Below are 23,205 nucleotides of genomic sequence, written 5' to 3'. Positions count from 1 at the left end.
TGGTGCCAAGCTCCCCACCCCAGTCTATACAACACTGTGCTCTTGCCTGTTTTGGAGGGATGAGGGGAATAAGGAGAAAGCAGGCTGTCATTTTTTGATATCTTCCTTTTTCCTTGCCCCCTGCACACAGCCAGCAGCCAGTGCCCGAGCGGCTGCGGATCCGGGTGAGCCGAATCAGCATGCGTGACTATGAGGCACTGAACTATGACAAGGAAAAGCTCAAGGAAGCCTGTGAGTGACCATCTGAGTGACCAGGGGGTGGGAGCTGCAGTCCCCAAGTCTGGCAAAGCCTGTAGCTAAACAGGTGTTGGTAATGGGGCATGGGCTGCTCCCTGAGTTGTGCCTGTGCCCTGTTCTGCAGCTGTGCCACTGGGGATCATCGTGGTTCCAGGAGACAGTGACCTGGAGTTGTGCCGGACCCAAATTGAGAAGCTGCAGGAGGTGAGTCTTTGCATGAAAAGTGGTTATGGCTGAATGCTGAGGATGGAGGGACTCAGGGAAAGGATTTCTAAGCCTCCTTGACCTGCATGCACCAACACACACACTCTTGCTTTGGTTCCCACTAAGAGGTCACGGTTTGTCTTCACCATGTGGTGGAGGCAGGGTCCCAAGCTGGATGGCTTTTTGCTCCGTGCTGTCTGGCAGCTTCTTTTTCAGCATTGCTCTTCTGACTGTTCTCCAAGCCCAGAGAGTGACCCTGAAAAACTACAGAGTAGTATAAAAAGCTGGCACACATCCTGTGGGGGCCTGTAAGCCTTCTACCCTCCACAGGTTCTGTGTTTTCTGGCACAGCTCTGCCCTCTCCAGGTGCCTGGGTTAGGTTTATAACCCCTCCACCTCTTTTCATTTGCAAGCACTAATTTTTGTGTCCTTGCCAATGCACGTGTCTGTGACCCGTACACAGACTGTGTAACTGTTGCTCCTGGTGAACAATACCTTCTAAGCCCATAATGTGGCTCCTGGTGCTGCACTGCTCAATCTGATTGTTGCCTAGAAGATTGAAGGGACCTTGCTTAGTCTGCTGTTAGCTGGCTCTTGTGCCTGTGGGAATCCCATCCAGCGTGTGCATAGTGTCCTGCAGGGCTGAGTTGCAGAGGTGCTTGCCTGGGCTGGCACACTGGCATCTGCCTCTTGCTGTGCCTGCTCTGCATGCCTGTCCCCTGCCCACCTTGTGCCCAGGCACTGGTGAGGACATGCAGGCAGGCACATGTCTTTCCTGCTGTGTCAGTGTGGTAGACTGATGCCCCTGCAATCTCCTGCACCTTTAAAACTGTGCAGTGTGGCTGGTGTTCCTTGGTCACCTCATGGTTTACCTCTTCTCACTCCTTGGGCAACGACTGTGCTCGGGCCTTAAAGCCATGCAGGGACCAGGCCAGACAGTGTGTAAAGCCAGATATGGCAGCACATTAAGCAACTCCAGTGGGATGAGAGAGGGACTGGGCAGCTGCCCAGACACCGGCTGTAACAGCACACCTTGCCTTTCTGCAGGATTTCCCTCCACAGCCCTCTGCTTTAGAGCGCCTGCTCTTTCAGGTGTGTATGGCCTCACTCTGTCTGCTGGGCCCATCTGTCATGTCTGCTGTGCTGGTCTCATGGGCTCGTCTTGTGACACCTCTCTACAGTCAGCTCCAGTCTGTCCCATGCTGCTCCCTGTTGCAGTGTGCTGTGCCTGTGTTGAAGTTCACCCAAGTGCCTGTGGTCTTCTATGTCTGCAGGGACCTCCCAAAGCAGGAGGAATGCTCTGAGGAGAGATGCAGAGGCCATAAGCTACATCTTTATCCTCTCTTTTATTATGCAGGAGGGAGATGGAGCCAAGCCGAAGACACTGTCATTCCAGAAGCTGTCACCCAAGTGGTGCTTCCTAGACTGTGAGTATCACCCTCCCCTAGGAGTGTTGACTGAGTCTGATGATGTGCTAGGCAAGGTCCTTTTGTCTGCCAGCTCAGTGGAGGTAGGGAGTGGAGATCCATGTGGCTGCAAAGATCCAAGGGTTATTGATGCATTAGAAACCACAGAAGCACCTAAGAATTAGGGCATTGGAATTATGGCTCCTATCCCCAAAAAAGTGGAGGAATCAGTAGCCCAGCTGAAGTGCATTGACACCAATGCATGCAGCATGGGCTACAAACAGGAGGAGCCAAAAGATATGGCACAGCAAGAAAACTATGACATAGTTGCCATCACAGAGACATGGTGGGACAAGTCACACAACTGGGGTGCTGCAATGGATGGCTAAAAACTCTTCAGAGGGGACAGGCAAGGAAGGAGAGGCACTGGAGTGGCCCTGTATGGTAGGGACTGTTTCAATTGTCTAGAGCTTAATGATGGTGACAATAGGGTTCAGTGTTTATGGGTAAGAATCAGGGGGAAGGCCAATAGGGCAGATATCCTGGTGGAAGTCTGTTATAGTCTGTTATAGACTCCCTCCAGGATAAAGAGGCAGATGAAATATTCTATAGGCAGCTGGGAGAAGTCTCAGTATCGCCAGCCTTTGTTCTTGTGGAGGACTTCAGCTTACCAGATGTTTGCTGGAAATACAACACAGCAGAGAGGAAACAGTTCTCGGAGTGTGTGGATGGCAGCTTCCTGACACAGACAGTGAGGGAGCCAGTAGGGAAGGCATCCCACTGGACCTGCTGTTTGCAAACAGGGAAGGATTGGTGGGTGATGCTGGAAGCCGTCTTGGGCATCACAATCACAGAATGATAGGTTTTGATTCTTGGAGAAGTAAGGACGGAATGCCAGCAGAACTGCTTGGACTTCTGGAGAGAGACTTTGGCTTGTTTCAGAGACTGGTTGATGGAGTCCCTTGGGAGGCAGTCCTGAGGGGCAAAGGAGTCCAGGAAGGCTGGACGTGCTTTAAGAAGGAAATCCTAAAGGCTCAGGTCAGGCCTACGTGCTGAAAGACGAGCCAGCGAGGAAGAAGACCAGGCTGGCTGAACAGAGAGCTTTCGTGGGAACTCAGGAGAGAAGGGAGAAGGGGCAGACAACCCAGGAGGACTATAATGATGTCATGAGGTTATGCAGGGAGAAAGTTAGAAGGACCAAAGCCCCACTAGAACTTAATTTGGCTACTGCCATAAAAGACAACAAAAAAATGCTTCTGCAAATACATCAGCAACAAAAGGAGGTCTGAGGAGAATCTTCATCCTTGACTGAGTGAAAGGGTAGAGACATAGTGTCAAAGGATAAGGCTCAAGTACTTAATGCCTTCTTTGCTTCAGTCTTTAATAGTCAGACCAATTGTTCTCAGGGTATCCATGCCCCTGAGGTGGAAGACAGACAGGGACCAGAACGAAACCCCTATAATCCAAGGGGAAATGTTTAGTGACCTGCTGTACCACTTAGACACATGCAAGTCTGTAGACTGGGTGGGATCCACCCAGAGGTACTATGGGAGATGACAGAAGTGCTCACTGAGCCACTTTCAATCAATTACCAGCAATCCTGGCTGATGAGGTGGTCCCAGTTGACTGAAAATTAGTAAGTGTGATGCCCATCTATAAAAAGAGCCAGAAGGAGGATCTGGGGAACTAGAAGCCTGTCAGCGCAACCCTGGTGCTGTGAAAAGTCATTGAGCAGATCATCCTGATCCCATCAGGCAGCACAGGCAGCACTACCAGGGGATCAGGCTCAGCCAACATGAGTTCGTGAAAGGCAGGTCCTGCTTGACCGAGCTGATCTCTTCCTGTGTCAAGGTGACCTGCTAAGTGGATGAGTGGAAACCTGTGGATGTTGTCCACCTGAACTTCAATAAAATGTTTGGCACTGTTGCCCACAGCATTCTCCTGTGGGAACTGGCTGCTCATGGCTCAGATGAGTGCAGTGTTCACTGGATAGAAAACCAGCTGGATGGCCCGGCCCAGAGCATGGTGGTGACTGCAGTTACATCCAGCTGGTGGCCGGCTCCAGTGGTGATCCCCAGGGCTCAGTGATGGGGCTGGTCCTGTTTATTATCTTTATCAATCTGGATGAGGAGATCAAGGGAGCTGGAGCTGGAGCTGGAGAAAAGGAGGCTGAGGGGAGACCTTATCTCTGTCTACAACTACCGGAAAGGAGGTTGCGTCAAGTTGTGTTGGTCTCTTCTCCCAAGTAACAAGCAAGAGGTTCAAGGGAAATGACCTCAAGTTACATCAGGGAAGATTTTTTTCTCACTTGAAAGGGTAGTCTAGCGTTGGAACAGGCTGTCCAGGGAAGTGGATGAGTCCCCATCCCTAAAGATATTTAAAAGACATGTAGATGTGGCACTTAGGGACGTGGTTTAGTGGTGGACTTGGCTGCGTTGGTTTAATGGTTGGACTCGATGATCTTAAGGGTCTTTTCCAACCTAAGCAATTCGATGATTCTGTGATTCTATGGATTTGGGGGGTGAGAGGACACTCAGTGACAAGCCACAGGGAACCGCTGAGGCTTGGGACTCACAGATGTTGGGGTCTTTGGGGCTGAGCACAGCCGTGCTTTGCCCCAGGCTGCGTGTCTGGCTGCTGACCATGAGTGGAACAAGGGGTGTCTGCAGTTCTCTTGCCCTTGGAGCTGAAGACAGCTTGGTGGCGTGTGTTTATCACTGCGGGACTTCTGGGGATGCTCTCCTGTGTCGTGCAGGCAGGGGGCCCCCCTGCTCCAGCATGCTCGGAGCCAGGCTCACCATGAGCGTCGCAGTGTTACGGGCGAGCAGGCTCCCTGCTGGGCTCCAGCTGCTGCTTCTCCCCTACCTGAAAGTAGCTTTCCCTTCTCCCTTTGCCTTCTCTGACCAAGAAGCTCCCTCTGTACCTGGAAGCTGGCTGAGTGAAATGCCCATTGGTAGCATTTCATCTCTCTGACATCCCAGCAAGCAGAGTGTAGACCACAGCAGAGCACAGCCATGGGTTGCAAAGTGGGCCTGGGAAGCCTCGTACTAGGCAGAGAGGGTGCAACTTCTCCCTTCAAGATTCCAGCCCTGCATGTGGGGTTGCTGGTGCTGCTGCTCCCAGGTGTTGCTACCAGGACTGCTTTACCAGGGCCAGTTTCCCTTCTCCTGCCAGTCTCCCAGCAGCAGGTTCTGGGCTCAGGAAAATGTGTCAGGAAAGAGACTAGAGCCTCATTCAACACGGCACAGGTTCATTCAAGTGGCTGAATTGTAGGCCTTGAACAGTAGCTCCCTAGATATCCAGGATAAACATGGCTCTTTCACTCTTCTCATCTGCTCTGGCACATCCCCACTCTATTTGCAGAAAGACTTCCTTGGATCTGCAAGGATCCCACTGCAGCAACCTCTCCTGGACTGGCACCAGCAGCCCATCAGGACATTGTGGAAATGTTGCCCTGCATGGGAATCCAGCTGTTCTGGCACTGTGCTCTTACCTGTCCTGCTCTCCCTTGGTGATGCCCTAAGTCCATAACCCTTCCCTGCTTCCCTAGGGGTGGTGGCTGTCTGTGTCTGGCTCCAGCATAGCCACTTGCTCTGTTGGAGCTTCTCTCTCTCTGTGGTGATCTCTTCTCTAAGGAAGAGGGATAAGCAGAGGGATGCACTCTGACAGGCTGGATTTTAGCTCCTGCCATCCTAGGAGACAGGGGCTTGGACCTACAGCTGGTGGTGGCATGCTCCGTTGTGCCTGGCAGTCACATGCTCTGAGTGGCCTCATGGAGGTCCTTAGTCAAGAGGAGGCTGAGCTCTCTCTTCTCCCAGCCCCCTGTAGTGCCGCCATTTCTGAGCACTGTTCAACAAGGTGCACCATGTTAATCACAGGAATTCCTCACCTGGTATGAATGAATGCTGAGATGTGCACTGGATAGCCCTGAGCTTCATCTGCTCAGGGTAATGCTGGAGCACCTGAAAGCCCCCAGAAAGGCCATGGCATTAGCTAGATGTGTTCTTGCCTTACCTGTGGCTCCCTGCCAGGAGTCATTGAGGAGGAGTTAGCAAGCAAAGGCATGTTTCACAGGGCCATGGTGGTCTGTAGGCCCAAGGGGCTGCCTCTAGGGTGGAGGCACCAGCAGAATCACGAAAGGAAGTTGTTTGCGCTGAGTCAGGGGCTGTTGTTGGCTTTGCTGTACCCTCTGTGCAAGCCACGAAGTGGCTGGATAGCTCACTGTCACTCGTGGTGGGAAGAGGCTGTCTCCCTTTCTCACACCAGGAATCACCCCATCTTGTTCTGTTCCTGTCTTACAGCAACCACGGCCGATCGGTTCTACAGGATAGACCGCGCACAGGTGAGTATAGCCTTGGGGCCACACAGGTCTCATACCACTGCCCTGCCCTTTGGCATCCCCTAAAGGGATGGCATGATGAGCCTGCTCCAGGACCAGGCTTAGCACCTCCAGGATTCTGGAGAAAAGTGAAGAAGCCTGGGTGGTAGCACAGAACCCTGGGTTGAAAGCTGCCTGCAGGGCCCTCCAGTGCAGCGGGTAAGGAATAGCAAACATAGCAAGACTGGCCAGGGGACCTGCCAGCTGGGGTCATCTTCACCAGTATTAGATACTTTCCCCAATGATTTGGGGAGGAAGACATGGAGATAAGGTTTACAAGGTTGCTAAGGTGGCAGGAGATAGGAAGCCTGAAAAGAACAAGGAGAGATGCAAAGGCTCCCAGGCACAAGACTGTTCAAGCCACCATTGCTCTGCTGAGCAAATGGGTGGGCTACAAACCCACCCATTGGGATATGAGGGGATGGAGTTTTGCAGAAGTAGGTCTTGCTTCTAAGTATGTCCTTACTTGTGTCTTTCAGGAGCACCTCAACTATGTGACAGAGATCTCTCAGGATGAGCTCTATGTGCTGGACCCAGAGCTAGTGGTCACTCAGACCGTGAGCACTTCTCCTGCCATGCCCGACCTCGTGGACTCATCTGCCACACCCCCTGGGCACCATTTTGCATTCCCCTCCTCTTCCTCCTCTCCACCCTCCTCTCCTGCCCTCAGGTGAGTCTGGAGTGGGGGTGCTGGGTCTCAGGAAGAATGGGCAGTGATGGGAGAGATAGGGTTGGCTTCACAGCATTGATCCCTGGGCCAGATTACAGGGGAGCTCCCTGGAAGTAAGCAGGAATTCAGTGTTGAGTTAGACCAAGGGATGAGATGCCATCCTCTTTTCCTTGTTCCTCTGCCAGCACTGCCCTAAGCAGTGGGGCATGAGCAGGTAGCTCAGCCATGGGGTCAAGCTCCAGCACCTGGCCCACGGGGCAAAGGGCATGGGTGTCTTTCAGCCCAACTAAGGGCAGTGTTGAGTATGGATGAGCAATGGTGCTAGGAGCAGCAGTAGAAATGGGAGTGGGAATGGGGAAGAATGCAGATCAGGCAAGGAGGAGTGCCACAGGAATGTTTCTCCATCCCTCTAATGGTGGCATGCCCATTAGGGCCATCTGCTGCCAGAACTGGCAGGGTTAGTTACACCTTTTCTTCTTCCCTTCCAGCACTGAGCCAGAGCGCTGCCTCCCACATAAAGGTGAGTCGAGTCCTACCCCTGGTCATACCCCCTCTCAGGCTGCACTGTTTTGTTTTCCTGCCATGGTTTTTTTTGGCCTATCCTTTAACTGGTGAGCGGGCAGGAGCCCTGTTGCTCCATGTGTCCTGAAACATGGAGCCCTGAGGGCGGGTGACCCAGAGGTGAGCACAAGAGACCTGACAGTGATTTGTGGAGTGGCCCAGCCAGGCGCCTTCCTGGCTCCACCGTGCGGGAAATCATGTGGCAAGGGGTTAATCCCCCACCTGCAGAGCTGAGCACTGTGGACTGGGTTGAGAGGCTGTCTCTGCCTCTCCCTGGGGAGGTGGGAACACTAGATCAGGGGCCTCACCAAGCTGAACAAATGGAAAGAGTTTCCTGAAGCTTGATCGGAGCCTGGAAGTGTGAGTGAGTCATTGGTGAGAGGCGTCTTGGCCGCTGGCTGATGCCCAGGAGACCTGCTCCCCACTTCCATCACAAGTTACCCTGCCCAAGGGCAGAGACTACTCCCCCTGTACATGCGCCTCCCTGGGGCTGAGGTCTGGCTTCACCCCTAGCTACACAGTGTCTCCTTCTTTCTCCTGGCTTGTTCCTTACATTCCTGAAGGTGGAGGAGCCATGTAAATGCAGTCTGACCAAGGGGTCTGGCCTGGAGGAGCTTGTGCTCCTGCTCCACACCTCTGGTGCCCAACTCTTGTTTCCAGGATTAGATAAGCAGTGTTACAGATTGACTTTTCTGACCCTGACACATCTCTCTTTGCAGATGACCTTCTGATAGAAGCTGCCAAGAGCGGCAACTTCAGCAAGGTAGGTGCTCGAGCAGCCAAGGCAGGCTTGTGGGCTGGTGTGCCCCTTGGGCTAAGGGAAGCCCTGCCGGCCATGCTCCCCAGTTGCCCTGGAGCAACTCCTGTCAAGGGCCTTCCTTCAGGAGTGGTGGCTGGAAACCAGGCAGGCTTCTGGCAAGAAGCCCTGGTTCCTCTCCTGGGGCACACGAAGGGAAGGGACTTGGTAGCATGGCTGAGCTGGACAAAGCTCCCCACCAGCCCCAAGTATCCACACAACCTGTCAGGCACTTCAGGCACATAATGCTGGGGCTTGGGGCTTGGAGCTGGGAAATGCAACTCATCCTGAGCAATCTGACAATCCTGTAGTTCCAAGAGCTGCACCAAGCTGGAAGAGACCTGATGGTGCGAGACTCCTCGGGCCAGACTGTCCTCCACCATGCTGTCAAATCAGGAAGCAAGGACATCGTCAAATACATCATCGAGAATGGTGAGCTGGAGCTTAGCAAAGGAGCCTGGCAGCCAAAAAAGATCCCTCTGCTCGGACGGAGTGCTCCTGGGCTTAGATCCCTTCCTTCTGGGTTTGCTACATCATCCTTCTGGTGTATGGGTTTTTCCTGGCATCTGTCTGCCAGTACTGGGGTGCCCTCATGGCTGTTGCTGCATCCTGGCAGGGACCAGCATGTCTCTGGGAAACATTTCTCAGTGTCCTGCTTCTGCCTTCAGGGCAGCTGACCTGTTGTTTTTGGCAGTTCCCACTTAAATACAGACCTCTTTATTTTTATTTAGATAGTTCTCTGTAGCAAGTCCACAATCAATTCTTCTTTCCTGGGATCAGCTGGGCTTAGATGCCATTGCTGACCTGAGTTCTTTGGAGCCAGGACTTGTGCAGGCAGCATGAAAATAGCAGCCCCTGTGGAATGATGCAGACTGTGACCATGGAGCAGACAGGTCTGTCTCTGCCCTGGAGCTGGGTCTCACTCACCTGCACTCTTTCTTTCCACAGCTCCTTCAGAAATCCTTGATGCCACAGAGGAGGAGAAGTAAGTTGCTGCCTGACTTGCATTACCTGTTGGCCAGACCCTCTGCGAAGTGACCAGTCACAGGGACACTTCAGTTGCCCTTGCTATAATTGCCAGCCATGATTCCCAGTCCATTTTGGACAGACTGCCCGAGTAGCATCCCCTCCTCTGCCAGGGCAGCCTGGACAAACACACAACTCACCATCAGCTCCTGCTGCTGCTGCTGCTGAATTGCTGTCCCTCACTGCCACCTGCATGTGCTGCTTGTCCCTGTTCAGGGGGACATCTCACATCTCCCGCTTTCTCCTCCTCAGCGGTGAAACCAGCTTGCACCAGGCTGCAGCCTTACGCCAGCGCACTATCTGCCACTACATCGTGGAGGCCGGGGCTTCGCTTATGAAGACAGACCTGCAGGTGACAGTGGGAGCAGTGGCAGTGGGGCTTTCTGGGGTGACCAGAGGGCTGGCAAGGAGCAGAGCCAGCTGGAGAGCAGAGCAGGAGTGTTTTGGGTGGGGGTGCTTGCCAGTCAGAGAGGAGCTGACATGGAGCACCCCTGCTTGCCCAGTAGAGCCCAGCTGCAGAGGGGTTAAATCCCTCTTCTCCTGGTGCTTCTCTCCCTGTTGTTTTATTAAATTAGAGGCAAGGGGCTGGAATGTCTCATCCCTGTCTCCCCCTTCCCACTCTCAGGGGTCAGAGCAAGGACATTCTCCTTGAAAGTTCCCTCCCAGCTGCAGGACTCCCCCCACTCTCCCCCACAGGCGGTCATGATGGGGGATCTGGGAGCTCCTCTTGGCGGGTGAAGCTGGCCTGCGGGGAGCAGGAGCAGGCAGTGGCAGCACATTCCCTCACATGCCGAGTTAATTGAACTGTGCCTTAGTGTCAGGGAATTGTGCCAGCCCTGGCAGAGGAGCTGCAAAAGGGGAGGGCTTGGGGCCATATTTGATACAGGAGGTTCCTGGGGCTGGCATATGGCAGAGAGGATGTGGTCAGGTCTGTCTGGTGGAGGCTTGTAGTGATGGGCTGTAGCAGAGGTGATGTAGAACAAGCCAAGAAGGTGCAATCTGTGGGTCTGGAACGCTGGTTAGGCGCCCATTTGATGGGTGCTGGTGCTGGTGGAGCTTGGGGTTCAATTTAGACAACGCACATCCCTGTTTGCCAGCTGTACAGATCATCTCTGGCTCCCCATCTCTCTTCCTTGTTCCTCTCTAAGGCTTAGGTCTTGCACAGTGCCCAGAGTGGGACTGGCCTGATTGGAGACTCAGCTGGCAGAGGCAAGAGGAGAGGGCAGTTCAAGAGGCATGGCCCCTCTCTGTCCCCAGCCCCCTCATTTGCCTGAAGGAGGGGAACAGCCCCCAGCCTCCCAGCACAAAAGGGAGCCTTGCTCAGGCATGTGCCCCCCCAGGGAATGGGTTTGCACGTGCCTGTGCAAATGCATGTCAGGTTTGTGGCTGCCTGGGGACCCCTCTGTGCTGCTGCACTGACCTTTCATGGGCTCCGGGTCACAGCCTGCCTGCACAGGCAGGATCCACCTCATTAGGAGCCCCAGCGGCAGACCTGTAGCACGAGTTTGGAGCAGACTGATCCCACTCCCTGCAGAGGTGAGGGAGGCTGAGCCTTATCAGTTGTCGTGCCTCAGCCCAGCCAGGCAGGGAGGCCCTGGCAGCTCCGGTTTCAGGCTGCAGGCAGGCAGTGATGCAGAGGGGCTTCTGCAGGGGAACAGGAAAGAAGCTCAATTCCTCCTCTGTTAAATGAGTGATTGCATTCAGGGGATGTGGGGAGGAGGCCCTCAAGGAGACCCAGCACCAAAGCACAGAGTGGTCTCCATCCCCTGATGGTGTGGCTGCCGGGGGGTGTGTGCAGGATCATGGGGTGTGTCCAGTCTTGGGATGCACATGCCAGGGAGATTTCTTGGTGCATGATACCTCTCTGCAGCCACACACGGGTGGGCTTTTGTGCACAGCCACATCCAGGCCCAGCGGAGGGCTCTGCATGTCTGACCATTGTTCCTGATGGAGAAATACGGCTGCGGGCTGCTCTGGAGGCCCCGGCACGCTACTGCAGCTGCCTGTGCCCTGCTGTGCACCAGGAGATGAGCTGGACAGGACGGGTATCCCTTCCAGGGCTGGTTTTCAATGGCAGCGGCAGAGCGCCAGGTTTTTGTGGCCTTTCTCAGTGGCACAGCAGAGCCTGGGCACTTGGAGAGGAGGAGCAAGGAGCAGGGGGAGGGAAGGGGGAGAGGAGACAGAGCTGGGAGCTGTTAACAGATTTGCTTTTTATGGAGTGCAGGAGTTCATTAGTGGACACAATCCAGATGGCTGCAATAAGCTGGTGAAATGTGATCCTCCTCCGGGAGCTGGAGCGCTAGCCAGGCTGTGAGGGAAGGGGGGTTGGTATTCCAGGGCATTCCCCAGACATACCCCTCATTCCGCACCCTTTCCCGCCTGCACAGGGAAAGAGCAGCACAGGGGAAGAGCAGGTCATGGGGACCACCCTTTGTCTCCTCTTGGGTAACTTGGGTAACTCCCAGGGTCAGTGGTGTCCTAGCCCATGCCTAGAGCTGATGGCCCTTCAGGGGACAGCTTCCAGGCCTGCAGTAGTCAGGCTCCTCAGGAGCACGCTTTCATCCCGTGGTGAACACATGGGCTGCTACCTGCCTTGGAGTTTGGCTGCAGGCTCTGCTGAACCCAGCCCCATGGGGGAATGGGGATGCCTTTGGGTGCCAAAGCAGCATTCAGGCAGTGCTTGGCACTCTTGACTCCTTGCCTCCCCTGTGCAGGGAGACACCCCGAAGCACCGTGCTGAGAAAGCCAATGACCCCGACTTAGCTGCCTACCTCGAGAACCGACAGCACTACCAGATGATCCAGCGGGAGGACCAGGAGACAGCTGTGTAGTGCTTGGCGTGCCTTAACCCAAGCCAGCTCATGCAGGATGAGAAGAGGACAATGCCAACTGGCAGAGCTGTATCTGGCCCAACCCTCCCCAGATGTCAACCTGGTCCCTGGAGATGGATACAGCAGAGCTCTGCCCCAGGCTGGGCTGGGACTCTGTTTATGAGGACAATGGGTATTTCAGACTTGAAGCCTGATTCTTTGTGTGTCCACCCCTTCACCTCTCATTCACCACATTCCCTGCTCTAGATGGGCTCTATCCCCCAGCCATGTTGGGGTGGGCCAGGCTGAAGCCCCCAGTCACCCTGGTTCATGGGAGCAATGCCAGTGCCCCCTCCACAGGCTCCTACCTATGATCCTTGTGGGACACCATTGCTCAGCCCCTCTCTCCGCTGGCAGTGCTTGGCTAGGTCTGTGTCCTGTTCCTCCTCTCCTGTCGGGCACAGCTATGGGAGGCACAGGCTGCATGGACAGACAGCAGAGGCTGTGAGTCTCAGACTTTGCCCCAAAGGAAGCACCACAACTTACTGGCCCTGCCTTCTCCCTCCTGGGGCTGCACCAGGTCTCTGTGTTGCTCTACCCAGAGCCTTCTGCAGCAGGAGGGAAGTCACTGGTGCACCCAGCCTTTCCTTGGAGCATCTGGGACTGGTGCAACTGGAAGTAGGGCAGCAGGTGCCCTCCTGATTGGCCTTTAGTGCTCAGTCAGCAGTCTGACTTGGGGCTGGGATGGCATGGAGGAAGGCTACCAAGCCCTCCCACCACGCTTCCCTCCACAGGGCTGGGTGGGACTGTTTGCACACCCACTCTGCTGGGCATCTCTTTGTGAGCCCACTGCAGGATGGTGGAGAGCTGCACTCATCTGTGAGTGGCAGTGGCAGTGGCAGCGGTGAAGCTGGTTATATTTCCCAAATGCTGACTTGGATTCAGCTGCCCTCCCTGCTTCAGTTTCTCCCTCAATGGTAGACTTTGCATGGGGCTGGATGGGCAGTGCTGGGGTCAGTGCTGCTCTCAGGGATCCCCCATCCAGGTTGGGATGCCCCCCCAACCTGGCAACATGCATCCTTTTAGTCTGACTCCTGCTATTCCCCAAACTGGGCACAATGCTTTGCAGGGAAAACTTGAGAGTTCACCCAGCCGAGACACAACCCACCTGGGCAGACCACCAGCTCACCCCCTCCAGTTTTAGCAGAAAGAGGGATTTGGATTCACAGGAACCATCAGGGCTCCTAGCCCTGAGTCATGCCTGCAATGGATGGAATTTCACCTACCACCTGCCATGGTGCCTGAGCCACCACAACCCATCTCCCCTGTGGATGCCGTGAGTGCTTGATGCAGAGGCCTTCAGCAAGGCTTTTGCAGAACTGAGTCTCTGAGACCAGGAGGTGCCTACAGAGGAGGAAAGCTGATGGCTCTGAGCCTAGCAGACCTGCTTGGCACTTTTGGTTGGGCAGTGGCTGTGAAGGGGGTTGCTGTTCACAGCTTGGCTCCAGGAGAGGATGCTGCTGCCGCCGTGTGTGGTCTGTGCAGTCCCTCTGCACTCATACCCAGCTGGGCCCATTGGTAGTGCTGGGTGGCACCATTTGAATCCCTCCTACTCCCAAGAAAAGGGTATGAGGATACTCTAGGAAACCAGAATACCCTTCAGACTCTTTGGCCAGGAGCAGGGTTCCCTTGAAGGATGGGGGTCGCTGTACTGGGGAGGCGCAGGGCTGTGCAGGGTGCCCAGGGGCCAGTGGCAGTATTGGCAATTACTCATGATAGCGTCCTAATGCATTGAGAGCTGGGACATTCCAGCAGTGCCTGGAGTTCTCATTAGCACTGCTGCCAGGCCACTGACAGACAAGGCACTGTCATCTCAGAGGTCCATGCCACTGCTGCTCCAGACAGGATGCCCAACTTGGCCCAGAGGCATTTAGAGCCTCAGTTTCCCCCTATCTCCCTTACAGTGTTTGTACAGGTAGTTGAGAGATACACTGTTCCCCTCCCTGCCTGGCTCCTCCATGCACGCGTGAGCTGAGTTGCTGTGCAATTCCAAGCCTGCTTATATTTTGGTGAAGAAGGAGGGGGTGTTGGTCACCCTGCCCCCTGAGGGCAGGGGTTCTGTGCAATACCTGGGTCTGTGTTTCTTAGACGCTGTTGTAGGATTGTATTTTTGTAACTATGTGAGGGTGCTGGCTCTAGCAGGCCCAGGGCCTGGCACGAGCCTGTGTTCCCATTGCTTTTCAACTTTGACTGTTTGGATGTTGTTGTTTCTTGCCATTGAAATAAAGAGATTGATGTTTTAGTTCCTGTCTCCTGCTGCATCCGCAAGATTGCAGCGGGTACTGCACAACAGATGCCGTGTCGCACAAGCAAGGTTGGAACCCAAGGCATCTGCCTCCATCCAAATTTGGGGGTACTTCTAGGAGTTCCCTGCTGGCCCACGTCCTTCTGGGACTGTTGCTAGATATGGGGTCCTTGTCCTGTGTTATACCTCAGTGCTCAGTGTAATGTCAGAAAGGGAGAAAGTGCACTGCCTTCCCAAGTGATCCAGAAGGCCTTGGAAGTGTGAGTCAGGAGCTGGCAGCCTGCTATTCCTCCTTGGGGCAAAGGCACCAGCCCCAGCAGCTGCCACAGCTGTCAGTGGGTACTACAGCAGCATCCAGCCTCCAGTTTCAAAATGTTTGTTGGCCTTTTTTTGTGGTGAGCTGTCCCCAGCCATGCTGCTCTGCAGGAGATGAGCCTGGCGGGGGCTCTTCCTATTCATTCCCAGCTCCAGCAGGGAGTCTTGGGCTTCTGCTTCTTGAGCACTGAGGGCAGGGATTATCTCTGCTGCTCTGGTGGAAGGACTGCTCTCTGATTACAAAAGCAAGGATTAGGGACACTTCTGCTTCCAGCCTCAGACTCGTAAACATGACTGTGGCCAACACACTTCTCTCCTGTGGAGTTTCCTTAGAAAAAGGAGGTAATGGCAGTGGCTGAGGGCATGCCGGTGATGGAGGTGCTGGGTGATGAGGAGCTATATGCATACCTTAAACTCAGATTTCTGAGGGCAGTTTGACTGCACTCCTGCCAGCCCCTCTCTGCCCGGAGAAGCAGCCTCCTTCCCTGCCTGCATTGTCTCTTCCACTGCCATTGTGCCTCTCTTTCATGGTCTTCAACCTTCAGTTCCTGCCCAGAGCTAACAGTGAGGATCTGTAGCAGGTGTAAGGCACACCAACTTGTCCCGGCCTCCCCAGGGACCAGGTGTACATGCAGCTGGGAGGAGGGGACCCTCTCTACTTCAGTGCCCAGACCCCGGCATGCTGGGACTTGCCCCAGATCTCGGCAGGGAGGGCTGTCAGTAACCATGGTAATAAGAGTCTTCCAGCTGCCCCAGTGTCAAATATACAGTGAGGAAGAGAAGCAGTCCCACTATGTGATCACTCTGATGAGGAGTGTTGGGAAAGGGGCAGTGTACCTTTGGGGCAAAGTCCTACCCTTCTCTCCAAAGGGTGTTGGCATCCCCTCTTTCTCCTTTTCAGTTAGGTGCTGGAGGTTTGGAGGTCTGTCTGCCCTCCTGTGGGATGGAAGCACACCTGGGGGTGTAGGCACCAGGTGCACGTGTGCAGGCTGGAGAAAGCCATGCAAATTCAGCCCCAGCTTAGCGGAGCTGGGGTGACAGCAGTGTGGCCCTGTTAATGATTACCTGCCACACACCTCAACAAGGAAAAGGTCGTTCCTCTCCCATGCATGGCTGTGTTCCTGCACTGGCACTGCCACAGCATCCAGTACCAGTTTCCCAAGGACCAGGCTTTGACCAGAGATGGAAAATGCAGAGCTGACATGCCATGAATTAGCTTGTGACATTTTTAGAGGTAAAAAGCTCGAGTTAACCAATTGCAGGGAAATGCATCTGGGTTGGTCACACTCCCTCTTTTTCCTCCTTTCCTTGGTATGAGGCCCCTTTCTGCAAACACAGCCTTCTGCTGCTTGTTTGAGCTGGGGAAGGAGCCATTTCCCCCACGTCCCTCAGAAAGAGTCCATAGGGACCAAGCAGCCACTGCTGAGAGTGATGTGCACCAATGCATCTCTGCTTTCTCACACAGCCAGGACTTGTCTCCTGATCTCCTGGAAGGAATGAAAATTTGCACAGGGCTTTGCCATACCTTATGCTGCTGTGCCCTGGGGACTCCAGCGAGATCTTCAGCTCGTGGCCTGAAATAGCTGAAGAGAAGCTTTAACAGTTCTACAGTCCCTGGTTTGCTCATCACAGTCCCATACTTCAGACATGCAAACCTGATGCACACCTAGATCCTTTTTTACATTGAAGTTTGTCTCAGCAGCTTTCTTCAGCTTTAGTGCAAAGGCCCAGCAATGGGGGGAGACTATTGGCTTTGCCACCTGCCCAGCTATCAGGATCCATTTCTGCATCCTGGACTCAAATGTACAGCCTGGCATCTCCAGATCCCTTACCACACAGCAGTACCTGTTGCTATGTGTGCAGCAGAAAGGGGAGGTGACCTGTTCCCACATTTGCCAGCTCTCCTCAAAACCTCTGCAGATGTTCAGGAAACTGCTGGCAGAGTGGGAATTAAATGTGGCAATCTCTTGGAAAGTGATTCCTGGCTTTGAAGCAGCTCATAAAAAACAGCCACCCCTCTGCCCTGCCCTGCAACCCCACCTGTGGCAGCCCTGCTCTCAGCAGACTTCTTCCAGGGTAAGAGGTGGAAAAACGGCTCCATTCCCCACCACAGCCCCATTTTTCTGGCATGACACTCTCCTTTCTGGCTGCTAATTCCAAAAGGGAATTGACTTGGCTACTGCCTTGCTCATGTACCAAGAAAAGGTGGTGGGTGGGGGGAAAGGGAGCAGTCACATCTACAAGGTCCTTTTCGTCCCCCACCAGAAGTCTGATACCGCTGCTTGGTCCAAGGAGAAGGGCTGCCACATGGCTGAGCTGGGGACAGGCAGGCAGGTCACAAGGGATGGAACTGGGGAGATGCTTGGGACAGCATGTAAGTGATGTACTGCTCTGGGTGCTGAGCAAGTGCCCCTTTTCCTGCTAACTTCCCACGAGGGGCAGAGCAAACAGAGAAGGGTGAAAAGGGCAGAGATCATGAAAGGTCGGTCCATTGACGCCAGAGCCCTTGACGGAGAAGGAGGCATCCATGGAACTGGTGGAGACACGCGGTGGTTCCCTTCACTCCACCGAGCCCCAGGAGTGCCCCCGGAGCCGGCTTCCAGCGAAACTCAGAGCAGCAGCCCCCAGGGGAGACCCTGCCCGCTGTTAAGCTGTGCACCCTTCGGCCACTCGGTGATGCTGGGGTGCGTGGTCAGCTGAACCCGCACAGCTTCCCTGGCACGGCGCCGCGGGTGCGGGTTGGAGAGCACCGCAGGAAGATGAGAGGGGACAAGGGACAGGGGCCGTGCCCCGCGGAACCTGACGCCCCTCGGGCCCAGCTCACCCCCGGCCGAGGGGCCCGCCGCCGGCCCGCGCTGCCCCCGCCCCGCCGGCCGAGGGGCCAGCCTGCCCCCGGGCCGCCCCTCCGCCGCCCTGCCTTTGTGCCTGCCGGGGGGCAGAGGAGGAGCTTGCGAAAAGTTTTGGGCTAAAAACCCACCTTTTTGCTGCCAGCCGAGCCCGACGTCAGGGGCCGCTGTGCGCCGCGCGGGGCTCCGCACGCGGCCGCCACACAAAGGCAGCAGCTCCGCTCCGCTCCGCTCCGCAGGTGAGTGCGGCCTCCTGCCCACAGTTCTCGGGTCGGGCCCCCGCTCCAGGGCCCCGTGCACGGCGGCACCGCCCGCCCCACACCACGACGATGGGCGCCCCGGGCGAGGCGAGCGGCGACCTCCCGTCACCTCCCCGGGGAGGCGGCAGTCACCCAGGCTGAGGGCTCTCCGGAGTGGGAAGGGGCTTTGCCGGGGTGGGGGACAGGCTCTGGCTGGGGAGGAGCTGCAGAAAAGGGCGATAGGTGCCGGGGGACCGGGGGCGGCGAGCCCCCCCGGTGCGGGCTCGCCTGAGAGGAGCCAGGGAAGAGCCTGGAGGTGCAGAAGGATGGAGTTTGGTAGGGAGCCAGGGCTCCTGGAGAGCAGACGGGTTGAGGCAATGGCCCGGTATCCTACCCCATACTCCTCTGGGGAAGCACCCCAAACTGGTTCGGGGAGGACTCAGCTGGTGGAGATCCTCCGATTGGAGCCAGGGGAGCTGGCCCGGAGCGGGGCTCCACCGCCGCCCGCCTCTCCGGAGGGCGAGGGAAAGAGGCTGTACGGGGCTCACGGCACAGCATCCTCCCTGAGGAGGGAGCAGAGGGCAGAGGTGTGGAAGGGTGCTGCCCGCTCCCCTCTCTGCCCCCAGTGCAGGGGCAGAACTCTTTTCCCTTGGAGCACCTTCTCCTCCCTGCGAGGGGAAGGTGAGGCCGCCTGACAGAAAGCCCCACAGCCCCCGGCTCTGCTTCTCTCAGCACCTCTAGGAAAGCCTCCCGGTGGTGCTAACGCCTTGACTCACGGGCACATGCTCGGTCTCCCTGGCAGCAGGGAACTTCCTGCTGTCGCGGTGCTTGGCACTCCACGCCATGGGCTTCCCCAGCGCTGGGCTCCTCGAGTGCCGGGCTCCCTGCCCGGAGGCTGGGAAGCAGCTCAGCCTGCGGAGGGAGGACAGCGGTCCTGCGCCCACCACTGCCAGAGCCAGCTGCAACTTGAGCCGAGCGAAGCCGAGCCGAGAGGTCCCACTACTGGAAAAGGGGCTGTGAGGGGGGTGCCAGCCCAGCCACCGCCCTGTTCTCAGGAGTGCATGGGGACACCATTGAGGGGTCAGGAACTGGGGAGGACCTGTGGCCCGCATTAGGAGAAGTCGGTAGCACTACCTGGCCCTGAATGGTGTCCGGAGAGGGGTCCAAGCTTTCCCATTTGCAGTAGTGGGTATTTGAGCTCTGCTTCAGCTTCAACAGGTGATTTTATTTTTCTTTTTAAAGCTGATCCTAGATTATAAAAACCCTGGGCAGCTAGAGGAGGGGGAATGGAGAACAGGGACTGCCAAGATGTGGTCAGGCTCCAGGCTGCTCTGTTCATGCAAGCCCATTCTCGGGAGAGACAAATGCTATGTGTGAGCCAGCCAGCATCTAAGGAGGAGAGAAGCCAGGGCCCCACAGGGATGCAGGAGGAGCACAGCTGTGCGAGCGTGCCTGAAGGTGCTGTCAGCCCAGCCAGGAACAGCTCATTTGCCCGACTGTTTGGAAAACCAGTTGGAAAACTGTACTCCCTTTCCCTTATGAATGCTTTAGGATGAGCCATGACTGAAGGTCCCTGCAGACCTTTGCCTGGGGAATGTGATGTGCTGGGCCGAGCCTGGGAGCAGATTCAGGGGTCCCTGGGGCTGTAGCTGGTCAGCCCCTCAGAGGGCATCCTTCTCACATCCCTGTGTACACAAGGGCAGGGCCCCACTGCACCCATGGCAAACAGAGGGAGTCTCGTGCCTGGAGGCAAGGCAGGGGTGAGCACAGCAGCTGGGGCTATCTGCCCTGGGGGCTTGAAGGCCATGTCAGAAGTGCCTGAGCAGAAGGTGCTGGGCTGGGAGGTAGGTGCAAGGAGCACAGGGGAATGCTCTGCAGCAAAGGATGGGAGAAGTTTACAGAGCACCTGAAACCAGGGGGATGCTGTGAATAATGTGGATGTCAGAGGTGCTACGCCGTAAGGGCTGCTGCAGAAAGAGGGACAGCCATGTCTCTAAGTCAGCTCAGCTCCAGCCTTGTCATCTGTAAGCAGCCCATCTGTGCTAAGCCCTTGTCCCCTTTGAAGGCAGATGGGTGGGAACAGAGCTGAGCCGTGCTGTGCTCGGCAGGATGGCTCCCAGCCGGGCTGGGTGAGGGGGAAGGCAGATCTCACCCCCACAGCTGTGCCCTCAGCCAGCCGGTCTGTGTAATTCCCTGTGACAGTTCAATGCAGAGCGAAGCCGGCAGCTTGGCGGCGGATGCATGAAAGGTGAGTGCACTGGAGCCTGAATAATGCTCTCTCTGGCATGCTGCCCAGGGAGCCCAGGGGAGGGAGCAAACACTGACCCCAGGCTCATCCCTGCATTGATGTCCTCTGTGGCTTGCAGTTCATCCTGTCCTCTACAGCCCAGTTCTGCGAAGCCCATCACAGAGCCGGGGCAGGTGCCATGTAGTTTCTGGATGATTGCTGCCACACAGATATGGGTGGCATCTTAAAAGGCTTTGGGGGAGCAGGGAAGGGGTCCCCCAATTTGAAATGCTGTCTCTGCATGCCTGCACTCCTGTTCCCACTGAGAGCAGGATCTGGGACCCTAGTTGGCAGCAACATCCCACAGAGTCTCATGGTGGCAGCCAGGGGAGAGCCGTCACATGGTCCAAGGCCACCAGGGCAGGGGGACAGGGCATGGTCCCCAGAGCCAAATCCTTATGTGTATGCACCCTTGTCCCAAACCTGCTCCCAGGTGTGTGCACTCCTGCACACCCCCTGCATGCACAGGTGGTGTGGGCAGTGGGCTCAGCACTCCCACTCCATCCCTCCAAAGAGCTCCCACACTGTGGATGCTTTTTTTGGTGTTTAATCCACTGATTTAACTCTCAGACCCCTCATGGCAGCAGGTTTGTTTTTTCTGGGCTTTTTTCCTTCTCCCTGGCATCCTCTAGAACCAGAGTAAGGTACTATGGGAGCTGTGCTCCCCAGCCCCAACGCTCTTTGGTATGGGTCAGCAGCCTGCTGGGTCATGGCTAAAGAATCCACAGAGAAATACGGGGTGTAAGGGCTGGCAACTGGCAGCCAGATGTAGGCCCTTCCCCAGATGCTGTGTGGGCTGCAGGGGTCCCCATGGAGAACATTTCAACCACAGGCAGGGCAATAGGGGGGCTGCAGGGGTGGGAACAATCTCTCAGCCCTGCAGCTCCCTGGTGGGAGGCAGCTGTTGAGGTACACAATTAACCTTCCTGTTGCAATTAATGAACATATTCTACTGGGTGGCAACAAGCAGGGCACAGGGGTGTGCACACACACGTAGGGTGTGTGCAATGGAGGCAGCTGCTGTCTTGCTCCCACACAGGCTGCCCACAGCCCACCATGCCCCCCCTCGACACCACATTGCACCCCATCCTCCAACCCACCTCACCCTCTCCTTCCTCCACAGGCAGGATGCAGGTCCAGGGCCTCCTCCTCCTCCTGCTGCTGATCCTGGTGGCTGCCACCGCTGAGGCTGGCAAGAACAAGAAAGGTGAGGGGCAGCCTGGGGCAGGGGCCAAGTGGGGCAGGGGGCAGAGTGGGGTATGCTCCCCTGTGCCTACAGAGAGCACCCACTCCACTTTTCCATGCAGAAAAGGCAAAGAAGGATGGCTCCAAGTGTGAGGACTGGCGCTGGGGACCCTGTGTTCCCAACAGTAAGGACTGTGGCCTGGGCTACCGCGAGGGAACTTGCAAAGATGAGAGTAAAAAGCTCAAGTGCAAGATCCCCTGCAACTGGAAGAAGAAATTTGGAGGTGGGTACATGCAGGTGGGATGGTTGAGGACCACCCTGTGCTGGGTGACTGGGGCTCCTGGCCAATTCTGATGCCTCTCCCCTCTCATCCAGCCGACTGCAAGTACAAGTTTGAGAGCTGGGGAGGCTGTAGTGCTCAGACAGGCCTGAAGACTCGCTCCGGCATCCTGAAGAAAGCCCTGTACAATGCCCAGTGTGAGGAGATTGTCTATGTGACCAAGCCTTGCTCTTCCAAGATCAAGTCAAAGTCCAAAGGTCAGTTCCCACCACTCCTGTCCCCAGAAGGGTCCTGTTGCAACCTTGGGCGCGGGTTTTTCAGGCGTACCTTGGCCTGTTGGGGTTGCACTTTGCTGGTGGTGTGGGGGATTACATAGGATGCTCTTTCCTTTGCACTGCGAAGTCCAGCTGCTGGCTGGGTGGGATGCAGGTGCTACTAGGAATAACCTTGGTCTCCCCACAAACCACTGCCATCTTTGGTGGGATGGGGATTCCCTGCTCTCCTCACTTGGACTGGTGCAAAACATGGTTTGGCATGGTGGGAGGCTGCCTGCAGGGATGCAGCCACTGCGCCGTGCCCAGGCAGCCATGCTGGCTACGTTTCTACCACAGCAGTGTCTGGGGCACCATGAGCTGCCAGCAGATGCACTAACTCTTGTCTCCTGTGCTTCTTGAATGCAGCAAAGAAGGGCAAGGGGAAGGACTAGAACAGGAAGCCAGCATCCTTATCGGTCCCTCGACATGGTGCATACAGGACTGGATGTCCAGCTGCAGCTGGCCCACACTACAGTCTTCCTCCTCCTGTCCTTACTCCTTTCCATGACCTCCTCTTTCACTGAGATGCCTTGTTCTAATCATTAGTGTTGTAGAGAGCAAACCCACCCATCCTGCAGGATAGGCTGCCTCCATCCTTGCTGCCCCATGGCCACTGCCAGTGCATCCTGCTCACCTCCCCTCAGCTGGTGTTGGGGTTCACTGGGATGTGCTCGGAGAGCTGGGATGGAACACACATTTTTCCACCCTCCAGCACAAATGAGGTGCCTTTAGCACATCCTTTTGCAAGCCCAGGAGCCTCCTCACTCCTCCACCAGATACCAGTGCTAGAGGGAAGGGCTGGGTGTTGAATGCCCGAGTAACCCCATCACTCAAGTTTTCTCACTCGAAGACTGCTCTCACCTCCGGGGGTTTATTCCAGCATCCCTTTGGCTGAAGCATGACTTACTGCAGCAGTTGAGGAAAACACAACCACCACCCTGAGAAGCAACTGCATCTCCTTTCTGTCACTTCCAACCTTGTGTGTCCATGCTGGAGCTGCAGCCCCTCTGCCTTTGCCATGCCAACACCAGTGCTAGGTGGGAGCTCTCACTCCTTTTGGAAAACGTTTTTTTTTTCTTTTCCAATAAAAATCTTTTTAAAAAAGTATCAGAATCTACCTGTTGTCCCCACAAGGTGCTGCTGTGCTGGAAGCCCCAGCAAACCCCAGTTTTGCTGACCCCACTGGCACCAGCAGTGAAGTTACCATGCAGCTGGCAGTGGTGGCCTGGGTGCCACATGCACATGGTCCTGGACAAAGCACATGGGTCAGACCTCAGAGCCTCTTTGCAACAACGCTTTGGGCTGCCCCCCCTCCCCCCCCTTAATTTTGGCAGAAGGGATAGGC

The 23,205-nt window shown here is 55.8% G+C and overlaps 2 protein-coding genes across 5 annotated transcripts in view; both read left to right on the top strand.

Moving 5' to 3' along the window:
* DGKZ (diacylglycerol kinase zeta) overlaps positions 1 to 14,390 on the top strand; it is a 46,614-nt gene extending 32,224 nt beyond the window's left edge. For 2 of the 3 annotated variants that reach the window (XM_042038778.1, XM_042038777.1), the window contains exons 21-31: positions 131 to 231; positions 362 to 441; positions 1,799 to 1,868; positions 6,149 to 6,189; positions 6,705 to 6,895; positions 7,384 to 7,415; positions 8,176 to 8,219; positions 8,564 to 8,684; positions 9,201 to 9,237; positions 9,531 to 9,630; positions 11,993 to 14,390. In XM_042038778.1, coding sequence (XP_041894712.1) covers positions 131 to 231; positions 362 to 441; positions 1,799 to 1,868; positions 6,149 to 6,189; positions 6,705 to 6,895; positions 7,384 to 7,415; positions 8,176 to 8,219; positions 8,564 to 8,684; positions 9,201 to 9,237; positions 9,531 to 9,630; positions 11,993 to 12,109 — 934 coding nt within the window. In that variant the 3' untranslated portion in view covers positions 12,110 to 14,390. Of the gene's footprint in view, positions 1 to 130; positions 232 to 361; positions 442 to 1,488; positions 1,534 to 1,798; positions 1,869 to 6,148; positions 6,190 to 6,704; positions 6,896 to 7,383; positions 7,416 to 8,175; positions 8,220 to 8,563; positions 8,685 to 9,200; positions 9,238 to 9,530; positions 9,631 to 11,992 lie in introns of all 3 variants that reach the window. The other variant, XM_042038776.1, reaches the window with a different exon arrangement.
* Positions 14,391 to 17,686: 3,296 nt separating this feature from the next.
* Positions 17,687 to 22,960, top strand: MDK (midkine). 2 transcript variants are annotated; one of them, XM_042038591.1, is made up of 5 exons: positions 17,687 to 17,793; positions 21,204 to 21,287; positions 21,388 to 21,549; positions 21,642 to 21,803; positions 22,227 to 22,959. In XM_042038591.1, the coding sequence occupies exons 2-5, from the start codon at positions 21,209 to 21,211 to the stop codon at positions 22,250 to 22,252; spliced, it is 429 nt and encodes a 142-aa protein (XP_041894525.1). In that variant the 5' UTR covers positions 17,687 to 17,793; positions 21,204 to 21,208; the 3' UTR covers positions 22,253 to 22,959. The 2 variants fall into 2 exon arrangements, with proteins under 2 accessions (XP_041894525.1, XP_041894524.1); XM_042038590.1 differs by having other exon boundaries at positions 17,708 to 17,790; positions 21,196 to 21,287; positions 22,227 to 22,960.
* The last annotated feature ends 245 nt before the right edge of the window (positions 22,961 to 23,205 follow it).

This window comes from Corvus kubaryi, unplaced genomic scaffold (genome assembly GCF_017639235.1).
Source record: "Corvus kubaryi isolate FWS band 111438036 unplaced genomic scaffold, C.kubaryi_AGA036_p1.0 37392, whole genome shotgun sequence".
NCBI lineage: Eukaryota > Metazoa > Chordata > Aves > Passeriformes > Corvidae > Corvus > Corvus kubaryi.
Note: the sequence above shows the minus strand (reverse complement) of the source record. Positions and strands in the feature narration are given on the sequence as shown.